This window comes from Schistocerca americana, chromosome 2 (genome assembly GCF_021461395.2).
Source record: "Schistocerca americana isolate TAMUIC-IGC-003095 chromosome 2, iqSchAmer2.1, whole genome shotgun sequence".
Classification (NCBI taxonomy): Eukaryota; Metazoa; Arthropoda; class Insecta; order Orthoptera; family Acrididae; genus Schistocerca; species Schistocerca americana.
Window position 1 is genome coordinate 975,891,177 of NC_060120.1, and position 13,709 is coordinate 975,904,885.

The 13,709-nt window shown below is 43.3% G+C and overlaps 1 protein-coding gene across 1 annotated transcript in view; it reads right to left on the reverse strand.

Moving 5' to 3' along the window:
• LOC124596247 (neutral ceramidase-like) overlaps positions 1-13,709 on the reverse strand; it is a 400,578-nt gene that overhangs the window by 258,393 nt on the left and 128,476 nt on the right. Inside the window, exon 3 of the mRNA XM_047135314.1 lies at positions 7,696-7,842. Coding sequence (XP_046991270.1) covers positions 7,696-7,842 — 147 coding nt within the window. The remainder of the gene's footprint in view (positions 1-7,695; positions 7,843-13,709) is intronic.

The following is a 13,709-nucleotide window of genomic DNA, read 5'->3' on the forward strand; positions in this document are numbered from 1 at the left end:
AAAATCAACGTCTAATGATTACAGAGAAGTGTGAAATAGTTCCACACTTTCAGAAGAATGTAGCGATTCTAATTCTAGAGCAGGATATGAATTTTACAGAACCGTCGATTTAGTAAGTCATGTGTGCAAAATATTGTCACTTATTGTACACACGGGGATGGAAAGAGAGGTGGAAGCTCATCTCGTAAAGTATCAGTCGGAGTTCCAGAGAGATGAAGGACTACATGAGGCAATACTGATCCTACGCCTTTCTTAGGAATTAGGTTAAAGAAAGTAAGGTCAATCTGTAAATTTAGTGCATGATTCTGGCAATGTTGCCTGGAATACATTCTTTGAAATTCTGGATGTAGTGCGAATAACACACAGCGAGCGAAAAATTGTCCACAGCTTGTACCGATAGTACAGTGCAGTGACCCAAAACGAACAATACGAAGGGGAAGCTGTAAAATTCAAAAAATTGAAATGGCTCTAAGCACTATGGGACGTAACATCTGAGGTCATCAGTCCCCTAGACTTCGAACTACTTCAACCTAACTAACCTAAGATCATCACACACATCCATGCCAGAGGCAGGACTCGGACCTGCGACCGTAGCAGCAGCGCGGTTCCGGACTGAAGCGCCTAGAACCACTCGGCCACACCTTACAGAGCAGAACCTTAGAAAGTACCTTGCATCTTCGACCACGTGGCGTGGTTTCTGTTCATCTCATACTTGAACAATATGTCGATTCACTTTACCGCAAGTATGAAAAAAGAACTCGTCGCACAACACAATTTTATTAAGAAAATCTTCTTCAGTCTGCATTTTCTTTAACATTTCTGCATAAAAATCAGCTCCGGTTTCTTTTAAAGCTTGAAACAGTGCCACTTTATAGGTTTTGAATGACAGGCGTTTCCTTAATACCTTCCACACTGTAACACTAGGCATACTCAATTCTAATCTGACACGTCTCACTGATTTACCGGAACTACGAATGCAAGAATGCCGGACTTGTTCAACTGATAGTCTTCCCTAATCCGGTGTCCTATGTGTGTCCACAGCCAGTTTCGGTGAAACAACTGTACCAATTAATAACAGCTTGTCTTTAAGCTGGTGGCTTACGACATTTAGTTCTGAACTGACTCCCATGGATTTATGAAACCATGAACAATACTGTGAACTCCTTCAGTTAAAAGTTACGGACTAGAGACGAAACGTCAGGTCGCAGTTTTACACGTCTGCCACGGCCACCCAGCCCAGTAGTTTCAATTGAAAAAGACGCCGACCGTGAAAGCATACAATGGGTGACTAACACTGTACACGCTCTGCACCATTATACGACTCCATGATGGCTGTTGGAACAACTCATTCCCACCTAGCGAAGAAGTCGGGGCCTCACAGTGTCACGTGAGAATAAAACTTGAAGATATACTGCATCCAATGCTGTATCAAACATTTCTGTAAGTTATTTGCCCTTTTCACAACTAAAGGCTATTTCTTCATAACTAATTTATAACTACCATGTACATGTTATGCAGATTTCCAACAGTAGTCTCTCACATACGGCACAGCGCACAACAAAGACTGATGAGCCAAAACATGACGACCAGTGGTTTAACGGCGTTTTGCTTCGCCTTTGGAAGGCTATGCAGCAGCGATTTTGTGTGTCACGGATTCGACAAGTCCTTAGTCAGTCACTTTCCCGTCGTTTACACTTACTTCACCTCAAGAGATGCGCCTGCGCCAGCTAACCATTGTGTCGTATGATGGTGCATTGTTGCCACAAGCTTTCACCACACTAGCATGAATTTCACAAATTGAACGATCGGTATTTTGCTTCATTACATTAGGATGTGTTTTAACCAGATCTGAAGATGGTCACCAATGACCGAAAATCGATAGGACGAGGACAGTTCTGTGATGACAGACGGGAAGAAAATAAACAACTTCAGCATGGATTGTTGTTCGCCCTCAAAGGTAGTGAGTCGTGATTTAGGAGATTCACGGCGTATCTATTGTTGCCAGCCCAGCAACTCACGCCAGCTATGTTCGTGGCGGGAACTGCCAAGTGCCACGCCACGGTGAGGCGAGAGGTGGCATGCAGCCAGGGAGAGCGGATTGGAGTATGGCGTATATGACCAAAGCAGCACCTTCAACATGGAGCCGCCGCCGGGCTGCCATGCACAGCGGTTGCCAAGTTTCCGGTGCCTCGTCAGGGCCATGCGTGATATGACGCCCGAGCTTGTATGGGCGGATGTGATCCAGAGTGTGCCAGTGTCAGCGCGTTTCTGCAAAGAGGGAGAGCGCGTGGCTGCTCTCACCATCGGCGAAAGACAGTCGCGGTTGAGCAGAGGCAGCATCAACTGGCCAGCCAAAGTAGAAACGGCCAACATGGTGAAGCTCGAGAGCAGCAGCTAGAGGCACGGCACATCAACATGGCATTTGCACTCATGGATGGCCAAGGCTGTGGATGTGCTTTTTCAACGCGAAGCATCGTTCCGATTGGAGCAACGGACGATGTTTTCCTCTGAAAGTCCAAGGGACACGGTGCAGGTGGAAGCGACAGAATGCTAGTTCAAGTAAAGTCTCCATTACGACAAGTGGAAGGCAGCGAATTGAGCCTGTGCTGACATATTTAAGTAAAAAAAGGTTTACACTGATGAAACGCGATGAGGTCGCTTTTAGGCCTCGAAGTTATAGAGCAGTGGTTTATAAGACTGAACTGCATTTTACGGCTATGTTTGCTTGTTACTGAGGTTGCTTTTCCTTGTGTCTTTGCTACAGGATGTACGTGTGGTCAGTGTATTACTGTAGGTCATTCTGTCGTCTGTTTGATGTTTTCTTAAGGTTTTGGCTCTTGTGGGATGCATTTTATGGTTATTTTCTGGAACTAGGTCCTTGATTAGGTATCCGTGTGTTCTACGTATTTATATGCGTGTTAATATTTAGTGTGATAATTCATGCTACGTTTCTATCTAATGGAGCGAAATATTTATATCTGTGTATTAATCAATAGAAGGAAAACCCAGTCCAAGTTGCAATTTTTTTTTACTTTTTATTCGTTCGATGACTAGCTTCGGTCCGGGACCCATTTTCAATCATAATAACAATCTCGAAAATGACGCTTCCGAAGATGTCAAGAATGTGCAGTGAAGATTTACAGTGCATGCAGATAACTGTGCATTTATAATTGCGTAGGCTTCCGCGGCCAGAGTCAGTCGACATGAAAGTTTTCTGGGTATAGCACCGCGTCATAATTTAAAAACTACTGCTGCTGGAGAAAAACCAACGTTTCGGCCACGATTGCAGCGGGCTTCTTCTGGGTCTAATGGTGCGTTCTAGCTATGCAGTGCCCTTTATATTTTGTTGTGCGCATGACATTACGTCATAATTTTAAAAAGGTACTTGGTTTCATTGGTCACTTAAGGAAGAAGGAGAGGGAACTGTATTTTAACAGGTTATTGCGGTGGAGGGAGAACGTGACCTCCGTTGTCTATTGGCTCTTGTGTTATGTACCATGATTGGAGGTCACCGTCGAATGAGAAGTTTGCTGCTGCTTACCAACAGCTGGACATCGGCCGCGCGGCGGCAGTTACTCGCCGGTAGTGCTCGTGCCTCGTGTTGACAGTGCAGTCTGTTGGGCTCTGATTGCTGGCAGCCAAGATGGGGCAAGCCTGAGTCCATCCTCCCTGTTCATGTTGTTGGGGTGTTTGAGTATTTCGATGGCCTCTCTGATTTTGCGTTTCGTCATAATTGGCTGCTTGGCCAACACACAGGCTTCGCTGAATGTTATTCCTTTTCCGCAGTCTTGCTGGTGTTCTCCCACTGCGGATTTGTTGTGTTGCCCTAGACTAATGTAACGCTCGTGTTCCCGAATGGGCGTTGCTATTGGCCTACCAGTCTCGCCGATGTATGCCTCTCCACATTCGCATTCCACCTTGTAAACGCCTGCAGTGCGTAATGAATCCACCTAGTCCTTAGTGGAGCCTAGCACGTCCTGGATCCTACGACCACTATAGAAAACAGGCTGCAACCCAACGCGGCGAAGGTGTTTACCTATTCGGTCAGTAACGTTTTTCATATAAGGTAAGCGCACTGATGGCTGCAGTTTGTCTTTTCTTGCTTATCTTTCTTGCTTGTGTTCGTCTACAAGGCTGTGTTTATCGACTTATGGCTGCAGCCGTTGGCTAGAAACGTCGTGCGTAACCTTTTAAGCTCAGGTGTGATGTTTTGAGCATCACTTAGACGCTGCGCTCGGATTGCCAAAGAATGGATTGGGCGTGCAGATACCTGTCTGTATGTGTAGGCTTACGATATACTCTGTGCCCCAGTGTGCCCTCCGTTCTCCTGTACACTTCGACGTCTAGAAATGAGATAGCATCATTCTTTTCTACTTCCAGCGTGAACTGTATCTTCCCGTGCATATTGTTCAAATATTCGTGGAACTTGTGTAGCTCCGTTTCACCATGAGGCCATATACCCAACATGACGTACACGTATCCGAACCAGAAACGTGGTGGGCGTAAAGGAGCTGAACCGAGGGCCGTTGCTTCAAAGGCTTCCATGAATATGTCGGCTGCCTGCGGAGACAGGGGAGACCCCATTGCTACGCCGTCTGTCTGCTCGTAGTATTTTCCTTGCCATTTGAAGTTCTCCAGTAGCAGTAGTTTTACATTATGACGCGGTACTATACCCAGAAAACTTTTATGTCAACTTTGTGCATTGTAAATGTTCACTGCACATTGTTGACGTCTTTGTAAATGCCATTTTCGACTTTGTCACGATGATTTGAAAATGGGTCTCGGCCCGAAAGTAGTTGTCGAATGAATAAAAAGTATAAAAAAGTGCGGCTTGGACTGGTTTTCCGTTCTGCTAATTAATATAAGCTGCTGACCCAAGCTACTCTAGCATGCTGGAAGTTCGCAATGTATTAAGTTGAAGCTTTCGGATTCTGTATTTTTTTATTTATTTTTGCCCCTTTTGTAAAGTTGGTCGTTCCCAGGCGGCGTGGGTTTTATAGAGTACTGGCTGGATATTTATTCCAATCTTCTATGAGTCTCTCTCTCTCTCTCTTCCTCCTCTCTCTCTGTACATCTACAGCTGTTCCTCTCTCTGTCCACCTCCTCCTTCCCTTCTAGCTATCTATCTCCTCCTCTCCCTCTGTCCATCTGCTCGTCCCCCCCTCCCCCATCGATTTCCTCCTTCCCCTCTCTTTGGCCATTTGTTGCTTCCCCTCCCTCTGTCTATTTCCTCCTCCCCGTCTCCATGTCAAGCTGCTCCTCATCCCCTCTCGGTGTTTATCTCCCCATACATCCAGTAGTATATGTGGCTACTGTCTGCGAAATATATTGTGAACAGATTTAGTAGCAAAGAAGTAATAAATTAAAAGGTCACGCATGATGCAGCAGGTTTTCATGCATCTCAGTATTTGAAGTCATATCTCCTGAACTATCGTAAAATGACATATTGTTCCAGGTACATTCAGCGTCGTATGTCAATACGGTCTGTCCAGTGTGTTGAGAAAGAATGAAAAGTAAAGAAATAAAGTAATAAGTCATATCCTCATGCGGCAGTTTAGTGAAACATGAACAGTGAAAATGTAATATTCGATATTTTGTGAGGTTTGACAATGAGAAAAAGTTTCGTAATAAATGGTTCAAATGGCTCTGAGCACTATGGGACTCAACTGCTGAGGTCATTAGTCCCCTAGAACTTATAACTAGTTAAACCTAACTAACCTAAGGACATCACAAACATCCATGCCCGAGGCAGGATTCGAACCTGCGACCGTAGCGGTCTTGCGGTTCCAGACTGCAGCGCCTTTAACCGCACGGCCACTTCGGCCGGCAGTTTCGTAATAGTTTGAAATGATGTGTAATGCTTCTTGCAAGTCACTAAATGCTCTCATTCTGAAATACTGGGCGAATAAAATATTGGTATTTGCGCGTAATGGGCTACACTGCTTTTCCACCCTTTGGTAGGCTCTTCTCCCAAAAGTGATTCTTTTGAGACAGTTTGTGGTGTACGTAACAAGTCTGACTGTAATTGACCCAGTGATTCAGAAGGACTTGGGGAACATACATACACATTTATGTACTTCCATTTTTATAGTATGTATGAATTATTTTACTGTACTAGATATCGAGGTCGTTTTATAAACTGAGCGCTAGTTCCTGCCTTCTCATGAAAGTGCTCTTATTAATTACGTTGTTCGCATTGTTTAATAAAAGTGATCTGCGTTTGATTAAGAGTCTACACTTAGAAAATCCCCCGCCACATTCCACTTCCGCCGTTCTCCTGCGCCACTGCAAGGAACCAATTTCCACACGATTTTACCAATTAGTCATTTTATTTTCGGTGCTCTAGCGGGATGCTACGATACCGTGGAGCGGGGATTTCAGTCTGAATTGGGTCTGCAAACTAACAAAAATTAGTTAGGTAACTTCATTTTTGAGGTGATAATTAAAATTTTGTGATTAACTCTCGTGAATACGAGGGACGTTCAATAAATAATGCAACGCTTTTTTTCTCGGCCAGTTTAGGTTGCAAAAATGCGGAATTTTTTGTGGGACATCGTAGAATGTTCACGCTTGAGCACCTATAGTTTCATGAAGATCCCATTGACGGTAACCTACACGTAACCTTCAGAATTGCGTCTGTAACGGAAGCGGTTTCCAAGCAGGGGGCTATTATTGAGTTTTTTTTGACGGAAAACCAGACCGTCGCAAATATTCATAGGCGCCTGCAGAATGTCTACGGACACCTCGCACTGAACAAAAGCACGGTGGGTCGTTGGGCGAGGCGTCTCCTATCATGGCGTGTCTCCCGCGTGACGGTCAGCCACGCACTGCTGTGATTGCTCTAATATAGAAAAGTGCCGACACTCTCATTCCAGGTTTCATTCCAGGTGGTCGACGGATCACAATCAAACACCTAGCTGCTCAACTGGACGTCTCTATTAATAGTTCAAAATGGTTCAAATGGCTCTGTGTACTATGGGACTTACCATCTCAGGTCTTCAGTCCCCTAGAACGTAGACCAACTTAAACCTAACTAACAACCATGCCCGAGGCAGGATTCGAACCTGCGACCGTGGAGGTCGCGCGGTTCCAGGATGAGCGCCTAGAACCGCGCGACCGTGGAGGTCGCGCGGTTCCAGGCTGAGCGCCTAGAACCGCTCGGCCACCACGGCCGGCCTCTATTAATAGTGCTGAGACGTCAGTTGGGGGACTCAAACGTGTGTTCTTCCTCAAACACCCTACAGCCCCAATCTCCCACCTTCCGAGATCCATTTGTTTGGCCCAATAATGGATGCACTCCACCTGAAGCGTTGGTGATGACAGAAAGGGGGAGAGGGGGGGGGGTATGGATGCAGCAAGACGTTGCTCCGGCGTCGACCAATAGAGTGGTACCATGTGAACATACGGGCCCTCCCATTGATGTGGCGTATGGCAGTCGCACTGAACGGATATCATGTTGAGAAATAGCCAAAAGAGTGGGGAATAATACGGCGTATCGAAGTCCTGAATAGAACCAACCTGCTTTCAGAAAAAAAAAATTACATTACTTACTGAGCGCTCCTCGTGTGTTTCCTCTGGAGTGTGCGTTTTCCCCTGTATACAGGCCTAGGTTGCCTTACTTCTTACACGGTCCCAGTATTTTTCAGACAATTTTAGAAAGTAATGCGGCAGAAAAGTAGGATGGCGTGCACTCACGTCTCTGCGGAGCCCGTTGCCGATCATGGCGGCGTCGATGCTGGTGAACACCAATCTGCTACCGTCATCGTCCTGGAAGATATAGGCTCTGGAGAACTGCCGGAGGTGCAGACCGGTGCCCCGCTGCTCCAGCTGCGCATAGCCCATCTGCAACAAAGGCCATCAGCCACAGTAACTAAAGACACTTTAAATGCGAACATTTTTAGGTTAGGCTTTACCGTGACTGTTACTGACATTAAATGAAACAACAAGTTCACTGTTATCAGTCACCATTTTATTTATTTCCACGACGCGTTTCGAAGGTTTAAACCTCCATCATCGGGTGGATTTACATTAGTAAGTATTACATTTGTGTGTGTGTTGTGTTACGATTTTTGGAGGAACTTGTGGCACTGCCTTCAGTGATCACAGGTTCCTTTTGCTGTCGTAACACATCACATGTATACTGCCACATTTGTAAACAAATATGGTGTCTGGAATCAGCTTCGAAACGCGTCGTGGAAATAAATAAAATGGTGACTGGTAACAGTGAACTTGTTGTTTCATTTAACTAAAGACACAATAAGCTGGCGACAACAATCTGGTTAAAAATACAGCTGGTATCGGATGTTATATCTGTTATATTATGTTTGACAGAGCACTGAAAGACCTAAGTCGAAACAAGGCACCGGGAGTAGACAACATTCCATTAGAACTACTGATAGCCTTGGGAGAGCCAGCCCTGACAAAACTCTACTATCTGGTGAGCAAGATGTATGAGACAGGCAAAATACCCCCAAACTTCCAGAAGAATATAATTCCAATCTCAAAGAAAGCAGGGGTTGACAGATGTGAAAATTACCGAACTATCAGTTTAATAAGCCACGGCTGCAAAATACTAACACGAATTCTTTACAGACGAATGGAAAAACTGGTAGAAGCCGACCTCGGGGAAGATCAATTTGGATTCAGTAGAAATGTTGGAACACGTGAGGCAATACTGAACCTATGACTTATCGTAGAAAATAGATTAAGGAAAGGCAAACCTACGTTTCTAGCATTTGTAGACTTACAGAAAGCTTTTGACAATGTTGACTGGAATACTCTCTTTCAAATTCTGAAGGTGGCAGGGGTAAAATACAGGGGGCGAAAGCCTATTTACAACTTGTACAGAAACCAGATGGCAGTTATAAAAGTTGAGGGGCATGAAAGGGAAGCAGTGGTTGGGAAGGGAGTGAGACGGGGTTGTAGCCTATCCCCGATGTTATTCAATCTGTGTATTGAGCAACCAGTAAAGGAAACAAAAGAAACATTCGGAGTAGGTATTAAAATCCATGGAGAAGAAGTGAAAACTTTGAGGTTCGCCGATGATATTGTAATTCTGTCAGAGACAGTAAAGGACCTGGAAGAGCACCTGAACGGAATGGACAAAAGCAAAACGAGGATAATGAAATGTAGTCGAATTAAATCGGGTGATGCTGAAGGAATTAGATTAGGAAATCAGACGCTTAAAGTTGTAAATGAGTTTTGCTATTTGGGGAGAAAAATAACTGAGGATGGTCGAAGAAGAGAGGATATATAATGTAGTCCGGCTATGGCAAGGAAAGCGTTTCTGAAGAAGAGAAATTTGTTAACATCAAGTATAGATTTAAGTGTCAGGAAGTCGTTTCTGAAAGTATTTGTATGGAGTGTAGCCATGTATGGAAGTGAAACGTGGACGATAAATAGTTTTGACAAGAAGAGAATAGAAGCTTTCGAAATGTGGTGCTACAGAGGATGCTGAAGATTATATGGGTAGATCACATAACTAATAAGGAGGTATTGAACAGAATTGTGGAGAAGAGAAATTTGTGGCACAACTTTACTAGAAGAAGGGATCGGTTGGTAGGACATATTCTGAGGCATCAAGGGATCACCAATTTAGTATTGGAGGGCAGCACGGAGGGTAAAAATTGTAGAGGGAGACCAAGAGATTAATAAACTAAACAGATTCAGAAGGATGTAGGTTGCAGTAGGTACTGGGAGATGAAGAAGCTTGCACAGGATAGAGCAGCATGGAGAGCTGCATCAAACCAGTCTCTGGACTGAAGTCCACAACAACATTTTATGGTACACATTAAGTTTGTGTTGTTATAGCGTTCTTCAATCCGAAGACTACTTTGCTGCAGCTCCCCATGCTGCTCTATGCTGTGCAAGCCGCATGACAGCTGCAACCTACATGCTTTTAAACCTGCTTACCGTATTCATCTCTTGGTCTCCCTCCACAATTTTTACCCTCTCCTTCACGCTTCCCTCAAATACTAAATTGGTGATCCCTCGACATCTCAGGCCTATCAATTGATCCCATCTTATAGTTAAATTATGCCTCCATTTTCTTCACTTCCCAATTCCGTTCACAAACTCCGTCTACGTGATCTACCCATCCAATCTTCAGCATTCTCATGCAGCGTCACATTTCAAAATATTCTATTCTCTTCTTGGCTGAACCATTTATCGTCCATGTTTCACTTCCATACGACACTAAATGCAGACAAAAACCTTCAGAACATGTTTCTTAAAACTTAAATGCACATGCGATGTTCACAAATCTCTCTTCTCCAGAAAAGCTTTTCTTCTCATTTCCAGTCTACATTTGTATCCTCTATTCTTCGGCCATCATGAGTTATTTTGCTGTCTCACTTTGTATCCTCTCTACTTCGGCGGAGTCAGTTTCCTACCCAAAAAGCAAAACTAGTGACTACCTTTACTGTATTGTTTCCAAATCCAATTTTCTCAGCATCACCAGATTAAACTGACTGATTTTCACTGCTCTGGTTTCGCTTTTGTTAATGTCCATCTTATATCATCCTTTCAAGACACTATCCATTTCCTTCAACTGCTCTTCCAAGTCCTTTTCTGTCTCTGATAGAATCACAATGTTTTCATTTCTTTATGCCGACAGAGTCTACACCCTGTCGAAAATGTATGGCTACCACATTGTAATAACTTTTTGCGTGTTTATACACAGCTGTAAAGTAAAAGAAATGCAGTTTGTGAAATAAAATTATTCAGCAAGTTATTCGGCAAGCTGATCAGTTTTATCATTTAGTCACTCACCGAACTTCTTGGAAAAGAAATAAATTGAAAAGAAGGATTCTGAGAGACAATTTGTCACCTCCCTACCCACACTAATAGACTTCTGCTCAACATTCCCATTCTAGCTGGCTTAGAATTTCCAAGGACGTTAGCTACGACTACCTTGGATGCCACCCACCCTTATCTTCAATCGTCACTCAGTAAGTCTCGGAAGTGGCAGTCAGCAGTGACATTCCTTATTGCAGACCTAGTTAGTTAGTTTAATGTTCCATAAATCATTTTCACGATAAATTGTAATGATGCAGAACGAGTCATTTTACATCTCATTGCAAATTAATTTGTGAACATGATTACATGATGCAAATTTATTAGTCTTTTCTTAATATATGATTTAGTAATTCTTATCCACCACATATTACACATTACAACTACAGAAATTCTTATAAGGAATAGAAGGAGTTGTTAAGAAAAAAAACTATTTTCATTTGCTGTCAAATTTTAATGTGCTTTCTGTCAGACATTTTATGTTCCTGAGTAAAAGATCAAAAAATTTTATTGCAGCATTGTGGGCCCCTTTTTGTGCGAAAGACAACTTCAATGTGGAGTGATGAATGTCATTTTTCCTTCTGGTACTGTAATTGTGTACGTCGTTGTCCCTTTTGAACTTTATTATTTACAACAAACTTCATGAGGGAATAAATATACTGTGAAGCTGTAGTCAGAATGCCCAACTCCTTAATTAGATGTCTACAACATGATCGTGGGTGAGTGACATATATTATTCTTACAGCACAAAATGTTTCTTTCTTAAAGGTGAGTTACCCCAGAACCTTATTCCATATGGCATTATCGAATGAAATGTGCAAGTATGCCAACTTACTGGTTTGTCTCTCCCCAAGATGTGCAGTGATTCTAAGTGCAAGTTTAGATGAACTAAAGTGTTATAGCAGTTCCAAAATGTACCCCTAGATGTGCAAAACTGAATATGCTGTGTCTCTTTAAAACTGAATGTGAGACTATTCGCAGAAAACCACTCAGTGATACTTCCAAAAGCATTCTGTACCTGTGCTTGGTTTCACTACACTATTAGTGTCAACTGCAAAAAGAACTATTCTGGCCATATATTACATGGAAGATCCTCTACTTATATGAGGAACAATAGTGGACCTAAGACTGAGCCTTGGGGAACCCCATATGTGACTTCTCCCCAGTAAGAGTTACGGCATTGTTTTGGCTCAATTTGATATTATCTATTGATTGGCTATACCATAAATCCCATAAAACTTCATTCTATCTAGTTGAATGCTGTGCATCACTCAGTCAAATATCTTAGACAGGTCGCAGAAAATAGCAACTGGCGCTAACATATAATGCCTGTGAAATATGCTTAGTGAACATATGAGTGGCATCCTCAGTACAGCAACTCTTCTGAAAACCAAACTGTGGTTCGATGATGATATCATTTTTGCTGGTGTGAGATACTATTCTAGAATACAACACCCTCTCAAAACGTCTGGAAAATGTTATCAGCAGTGAAGCTTGTCGTTAACCTGATATCCCTCTTCTCACGTTGCATTACCTATTCTAGATAAGACAGGGCTCAATATATGGGAACTATCTTTAGTACTCTTTTGGAACCACCATCAAAAGCAGCTTTTATTTTTGAGAGAATATATAATTTTCTTAATTTCAGAAGGAGAAGTTCTTGACACATTCATATGACTGAATTTTGTGAGAGTTACTTCTTCAACATACTGCTGTGATTTTTTTTATTGGCCAGTTTATCCCTATACTTTCTGCTTGATTTAACAAATGATTATTAAATATGTCTGCTACCTGTGACTCATCATTTATAGCGCTTCCATTACGTTCAATAGTGGCGTTATACTTTTCTGTGGCTGGTTGCCCTGACTCTTGTTTCACTACTATAAACACACTTTCTTTCACTTCCGCTTAACTCAACTCCGATGACTCGTTGCACTGCTCTTTGTGCGATTAGTCAGGAATCCCTATAGGAAGTGTTTATCCTCAATCAAAGGCACACGAAGGACGTTTTCGTTTCCTGTCTGCATAATCTCTGGTATCTCCCATTCCTTCCTTTCCATATCTGTTGTCCCACCTACAGATAAAACAGCAGTATATAATACATGGGAGGTAGGATGTATACGGAAGGTAGTAGATGTACTGGTGGAAGTAAAGCTGTGAGGCTTTGTGTGCAGTCGGTACAGCACTTGCCAATGAAACGCAGAGATTCCATGATCGAGGGACCATCCGGGAAACACAGTTCTGCCGGGAAGTGCTCGGAGTGAGACCCTTGTATTTTCTCTGTGTCAAGAAACGGTTCAAATGGCTCTGAGCACTATTGGACTTAACATCTGAGGTCATCAGTCCCCTAGAACTTAGAACTACTTAAACCTAACTAACTTAAGGACATCACACACATCCATGCCCGAAGCAGGATCCAAACCTGCGACCGTAGCGCTCGCGCGGTTCCAGACTGAAGCGCCTAGAACCGCCCGGCCACACCGGCCGGCTCTATCAGGAGATACATTAATGTTCAGAGGCAGTTGTAAATATTGCGACTTTTTTGTGGAAATGGAGTGTACAAAACTATGTAACTCTGCTCAGCTGTGCTACAATAAAAAGTAAACTCCGGCCGAACGGGCAATGAAGGCCCATTGGTACCGATGGCTATCATGTGATAGTCAGGCCACAGGCATCACTGGATGCAAATATGAAGGGGCTTGTGGTTAGCACACCCATCTCCTGGATGTTGTCAGTCTTCGTGACCAGAGCAGCTGCTTCCCAGTCAAGTAGCTTGTAAATAGGCTGTTTAGGTTTTTTTAATGGTAACGCCACGTAGCGCTCTGTATGAAAATCACTGGCTGTGCTGTGTGCAGTCTGTGGCTGGGTGGCATTGTTGGAATTTGCCATTGTAGTGTTGGGCAGTTGGCTGTTAA